General features: G+C 40.5%; 1 protein-coding gene across 4 annotated transcripts in view; it reads right to left on the bottom strand.

The window, feature by feature from the left end:
* FAM120A (family with sequence similarity 120A) overlaps positions 1–6,660 on the bottom strand; it is an 84,193-nt gene that overhangs the window by 33,376 nt on the left and 44,157 nt on the right. For 3 of the 4 annotated variants that reach the window (XM_019536944.1, XM_019536940.1, XM_019536942.1), the window contains exons 8-9: positions 5,811–5,898; positions 2,018–2,242 (exon numbers count right to left, since the gene is read on the bottom strand). In XM_019536944.1, coding sequence (XP_019392489.1) covers positions 2,018–2,242; positions 5,811–5,898 — 313 coding nt within the window. The remainder of the gene's footprint in view (positions 1–2,017; positions 2,243–5,810; positions 5,899–6,660) is intronic. The other variant, XM_019536943.1, reaches the window with a different exon arrangement.

Below are 6,660 nucleotides of genomic sequence, written 5' to 3'. Positions count from 1 at the left end.
TTCAAGAGTAAAGTGGATGCTTATCTTGCTGGGATCCTATGACCCCAGCTGACTTCCTGCCCTTTGGGCGGGGGGCTGGACTCGATCTTCCAAGGTCCCTTCCAGCCCTAATATGTTTATGAAATCTATGAAACAGAAAAAAATTACTTTTTTTCTTCTCACGAAGGATGCATCCATTCCTCTTTAAAATAAAAAGAAGACTTATTTTCATTTCAGTGTCACTGTTATAGAAGCAGGAGAAAGGAGCTATGGTTGAGATAAAGGGCCTTGGCAGATGTTACTTTTGTAGAGTTACAAACTTTGTGGCACTAAAAAGCTTAAAGTGCTATGGACAGGCACTCATGCAGACCCCTCTCAGCTGAAGCATGATAAAAACTGCCTTAACGGCATGCTCTCCAACTAGGCAGCTATTCTTTAGCTCCTGTTCAGGACTTAGTCTCTCGCTTAGGACTAAATCAGCAATGGTAATTATAGTCTGAAACACAAAAACAATTTATTAAACAACAAACCCAAGTTAAAAGATTGAAGTGAATAGATCCCATTCTGCCTATGCTTGGAACCAGCAAGCGTAGAGGGACAGGTTCAAAAATATAAGACTGTAGAAATGTATATCAGAAACAGCAGAAGAAAATACAAGCGGTTTTGGAACCAAAACAGTGGCAAAAGGGGTTTCTGCCATTCAAAGTCATGGAAGAACTTATGGCACCCAAGAAGAGGGCAAGGTTTCTTATAGCCTAGAAGGGGATGAATTACTCTCCCTCCACTTCTCTATTTAACGGAGTAGCAAAGGTATTTTTAAAATTTAACGCTGGAATTAGGAGCGGGAACATGACTTCACAGCATACAACTGCTCTGTTTGCCACTACGTCACAAACAACAAATAAGTATATTAGTTTGCTGTTTCCACTAAAATGATCATTTAAACTGTCAGACTTCAGTGTTTACCCCCCCCACATAAAAAAGTCAGTTGACAGCTCTCAAAGTTACTGTTTCAGGCTGCCAGCAGATTCAAACTGGCAACACCATATTAGTTACACTATCTATGTTTTCAAGTTTTGTTTTTTCCCCTCCCATTCCAAACAAGTGGTCTTCAGGCCTTTAACATGCTGGCTATCAAGCCACCCAGGACTGGGTGTCCTTTAAACTGCCAGCATGTGAACCCCACTGTATTGGCACTTTAAAGGGCACTCAGATTGCTCAGCACCAGCTTTCCAGTGACAGGCTGCTTGGGTGGCCAGGGGAACCCAGGTTTCCCCAACGAGGCAGCCACTGCATTACTAGAGAGTGGCAACAAGAACAGCACAGCTGCAAGTCTCTCTGATGTCATACTGAAAGCTGGGAGGGATGCAGTTGTGCTCTCCATCCCTCCCTTCTATCATTGGAATGGAGTGGAGGGAAAGGAGAGTTGTTAGACCTGGCTACATATTAAATTTGTCCCAGCACAACAAAGCAGTTGTTCAAACTAGCAACTTTTTTTGTTGTGAATCCATCATTTTCTTTCTTGGGACAAATCACTTTAATGCCTGGCATGTACCATTTGTTGTAGGAAATCTGCATATATCCGACAACAAGTGTAACACCTGGCGTGCAGACAGAAGTGTAGCTTCCAGCTGTAACTCAGAATGACTTCTGCAAAGTGTTCTTAGTTTGGTTACCCCAAACCAACAAGTTCATTGTTGGTCCCAGAAGGGAGGGAAACGTAGCTGGGGGTTGGGAGCCTGCAGCCAGGTTCTCACAGCAATGGCTAGGGCTGTCTGCAAGTGGTCCCTGTTTTCAGAAAGGGGGGGAGGGAAGGCAGCAGAGAGACTATATGCTGTGAAATATGGTAATTTTGCAAGCAATGCAATTTTAATACCATGGGCCAGATAATTACGTTTCATTTGTTTAAAAAATACTTTTAGAAACACTAGTGAGGGATCAGCACTCCTGACAAAAGCATATGCCCATCTCCCTTATGAAAATGCCTGGTCAGTGATTCAGAATTAGTATTTCACAGTACATGATTTTAGTACCGTACCTTAGTTAGGACATGAAAGATGTAGGGATACATTAATCCCTTTTTATGCCTATGTTCAGCCACTCTTAATACTTCAGGTGCTACAGGAGGTAATGGTGGAGTGGTAATATCCATGTGATTCCTGGTGGGCATCGACAACAGACATGGTATTTGTGGGCTGCCAGCTTGATTCCCTTTGACATCAGCTGCCTGACTTCCTGAAGAAGCAGTAGAGGAACCTTCTGCCTGTAATTAAATGTACAAAAGAAATGTTTTTTTGTTTGCTTTTTTAACTGAGTGTGCAGAAAAGTACACCTGTACATTAACAGAACAGAGGCAGATTTTCTACCTCTACCCTGTAACAAAGACACTAACCCTTTTTTTTGATTTTATATACATATGAAGATCCAGAATTAAATTGCTCAAAAGGTAGCTGAACAAGCTGCACACACGAAACTATCAGTAAGTGATAACTGTGATGATAAACAAAGGAATACCAAGAATGGAGTCTTGCTGTCCTGCTGGTGGAAAACAAGCAAGAGGCAGAGCAAGCCAGCACAGATTGGGAGCTGCAGGTCCAGGCTGGGAACAGGCAATGAGGGCCATGCCTGCATTGGGCAGCTCCCACAGTCTGTTCTGTGCCTATCCCACTCCGGCAAAGCACACACCTACTGCCCCAGCTTCCTAAGTAGTTTCCAGCAGACAGCCCCTGCATCCAACCTGCAGGAAGGAAAAGGGGGTTTGCTTGGGGTCTTGCAGCAAGCATCTCCATTCTTGATTTGTTTGTGTGAGAGACTGCTGCTCCCATACTGAGAGAGAAAAGCTGCTCTGCTGGTAAGGAAATAGAATTTCACTCTCTCAGAAGTGTGTAGCAAACCGTGGTTCCTAACCTGTAGTCAGACCATTCCATCATGTGACTGAGGGTATGACCCAGAAATGGTTTTTTTTTTCCTGACTTCCTGTGTTCACCTAACTTTGACTGTAGTATTGCCTTAAAAGTAGCTTTTCAGCTTTATTTCCATGGTCTTAATTTAAAAAAAGATCTAAAGAAAACTATGGTGGGGTACCTTGAGCCTAAAAAGTTTGAGAACCACTGGTTTATCTGAGAACACTTAATGAATGGACAGTTTCACAGTTCTCTGCATTGTGCACATTCTTTAAAAATGTAAGAAGCTCAAACAAACTGAAGAGGTAGCAAGGAATAATAGTACACTGAGAAAGGCAAAAAACAGGTGGGACAAAGCACATTAGCATTGCTCATTGTAGGCAGATCTGTAAGATCCTTCTAAATATCAAGAGCAACCAAATTCACAAAAGACAAGACATTTTCTTTCAAAAAACAGGCATACTAATCAAAACGATTATCTACCAACACCTTCAAGCATACCCAGATTTTTAAAGAGTTAGATTAAAGAGAAATGTTTAGAAAAACAGAAAAAACGCATGTACTTTAAACAAACAGGTGTCAGTTATAAAATATTTTCTTAAGTGCACCAGCCGCAACTTAATCACATTTATTTATTTTTGTTAAGGTTTCAATTTCAAAGCTATTTATTTTAAGGATTCCTATTCACAGTTCTATGTGCCCTAACAATTTAAGATGCCAACAAGTGCTACAGATGGTTTACAACTGGGCTGTACAACTTCTAAGCAGCCAGGGGCCAAAAACCCCATAGGCTGTACCAATAGGGTACAGACAGCTTCAGAGTGAGCCAGGTCTGGGCCTCCCAGGCCACATTCCATAGGGATGCCTCCCATCCTCCCCACCAGGGGTGTCCCCCACCAGCGTATTCCCATCTGCCCCAGGCTTACCCTCGGCTCCCTCCACCCTGCCATGCTGCACTGCCCCATGCCCTGAGGTGTGGGCAAGCAGCAAAAAACAGAGGAGGGAGGGAGAGCCCAGAAATTCTGGATGCTATTGAAGCTGCAGTGATAAGGGGAAAAGTGGCCAAGCAGGAAGCCAGGAGCCACAACTTAGCTCGTCACTGGCCCCTTAGACACCAGCTGGACAAGCTGGTTTACAAAAGCATTCTTCTGCTACTGACAGGGAAACAAACTAATTACAGAAGAATACTATTCCAAGGCTCTCGTGGAATGCCACATCCAGATCCTTTCATTGTACCCAGCACAATGGCATCCGAGTGCCTACACTGAGGGACCAATAACACCACCACAATTAAGAATATTTATTTTTAGGATATATTTTTATTACAGTTATATATAAAGGCCCAACTCTTCTGAACAAACATACAGAGAGACAGCTGCTGCCCAAAGAGCTTGCATCTAAATGAATGAGACAAAGAATAAAAGAACATCAAGGTTGGCTCACTTTGCGTTAAAGTCAAATGTTAAACTAACTGCTCTCCCCCTAAAACGCATATGACACCACATTTGGAAATGGAATTCTATTAAAAAACCATGGGCAATTCACCAAAAACTTCAGAGACAATGAAGTTCAGAAATTTCCTTTCACCTTTGAAAAAGCCCTTCTAAATTATTGGTTGCCTTTTTATGAAGGAACCTCATATCTGTGAACATCAAACCTCATTTTTCCTATCACACTAAGCAAATGCAATAGACCTCCACTACTGTAAAGGAAGCTGAAAAAGCACATAGACATTTATAAAGAATGTTAGCTAAATAAAAACTTCATTTAAAAATGTATATATGCATTACAAACACCTATCCATTTAATTATTTACACAATTTTTCTAGAAGTAGCATAATCTACAAACCACCCAGTGTGCATATTGCAAATGATGTATGCCAGAATCAGATGGCTATTGCATGGGGGGTGGGGGGGGAGTAGATTGCAAGGGTAAATACAGATAAGGTGAGGTTCTGGCAGTTATCAGGCTGATGCCACAGTCAGAGCTAAAAGTATTTTACTGGGATTTGAGGGATTTTATTTATTTATTTTTGAGGGGGGAAAAAACCATATTTTCATAGACACTTTGATTAAGTTTTCCTTAGACTGATTTTTCTGTGGTTTTGTTTCAAAGAACCAATTAAAGGTTCATCTTTTATTTCTGGCGTGTATATTCTTAAAATTGGAAGTACATAATTTGAGCACTCACTGAAATAGGGTCGAAACTTGGCATATCTGCCATGATGTCAGTTTGACAAGGGGTAGGAACTGAACTTGCAACCAGGTTTCCACATCTTCCCCCACCCGCCCAAATGGCTGCCACACTGCCAGACTTTGCAGGCCAGATAAAACTGCTTGATGGGACAGATCTAGTCCACATGACGTAGTTTGCTGACCCCTGGCCATGAGTGAGTACCTAATACCACATCTTGAAGCAGCCATACTAGAACTGCTTTTAAGAAGGTTACAGGACTTAAAAAGCAGGCTATAAATATACTAAGTTTAGGCCATTCATATTTTTATTAAAAATCCAAAACAAGACATTACTACATAAACTGTGCAACAATATCCAAAGAAGAGCATGGCAAGCTAGGGGTGTAATATAACTTTAGGCTTGCTTCTAGTACATTGTTATATTGAATAGCTTTCATTACAATATATTTTGGCATCTTATTGTACATTTTAAGGTTAGACAGGCATCTGGCTGGGGTCATCTGACCCCAGCACTGTTTCCTGCCAAGGCAGGAAATAGATGATCTGTTGAGGTCCCTTCTGACCTTAGCATCTATGACATTTACTCTTAAAAACCCTCCACAACACAAGTACTTTTAAAAGTTTAAGGTGAAGTCTCTTTTTTAAAGTAATTCTCAAATTTAACTCATGAGCTAATAGAAAGCCATGAAATAAAACAAAAATATGTGCAGGTTCAAAATACAAAAGAATTACCTTTGTTTGGTCTCCTAGATCTCCACGTGTTTGATTTTCTGACTGGGGTCCTGTTTTCTCCCAGCCTATTTTGTTCCCACTGACATGACTGAATGAATACACAAAGAAAAGGATAGAAGTTAGTGTAAAGTACAAGATACAATTCATTAGCATTATTAACAGGTGTCATGTGTTTTGTTTTATTAGCAAATGAGCACTCTAATTGCAAGAGCCACCATAAATTAGAAATGCCAATATGCAGAAGAGCCTATTGCTCAATTTGTTCACTTAAATTATATCAATATTTGGATTATAATTTAAAATATTTTCTGGGATCCTTTTAAAATGACCAAATAATGTTAACATTGAAAAAAACTTCAACAATTTTCAATGCCTGTCAATCTACTAAGAAATTTCCCCAGTAAAGAGTTCAGACTTCTAAATTATTCAAGTATTAAATTACATTTGTCTGGACTCCTATTTTTTTAAGTCAGAGCTTGTCTGAAAGAGTTTACTGTCCAAGATAAAAACTGCAACAGTAGGCTGTTTTTCCCTGATACTTTTATAAACTTGGAAACTTTCATTGTGAAAATAGGTCATTAAACAAAACAAAAATAACGTGATCCATTTAAGATAAAACAAAATTATATTGTTATCCATAAACTGGGGATGCTCACAGATATACATTTATGATTGTATACAAAGTGACAGGGACCTGGCACTTCTTTTTAATTAACTGATTAAAAGCCTTCCTGGACTTCTGGAAGGCTTTTGATACGGCCTCTCACCCCGTTCTCATTAAGAAACTGGGGGGCTGTGGTGTAGACACCCACACAGTCAAATGGGTCGCCAACTGGCTGGAGGGCCGCAC

This window comes from Crocodylus porosus, unplaced genomic scaffold (assembly GCF_001723895.1).
Source record: "Crocodylus porosus isolate Cpor-Errol unplaced genomic scaffold, CroPor_comp1, whole genome shotgun sequence".
Classification (NCBI taxonomy): Eukaryota; Metazoa; Chordata; order Crocodylia; family Crocodylidae; genus Crocodylus; species Crocodylus porosus.
Note: the sequence above shows the minus strand (reverse complement) of the source record. Positions and strands in the feature narration are given on the sequence as shown.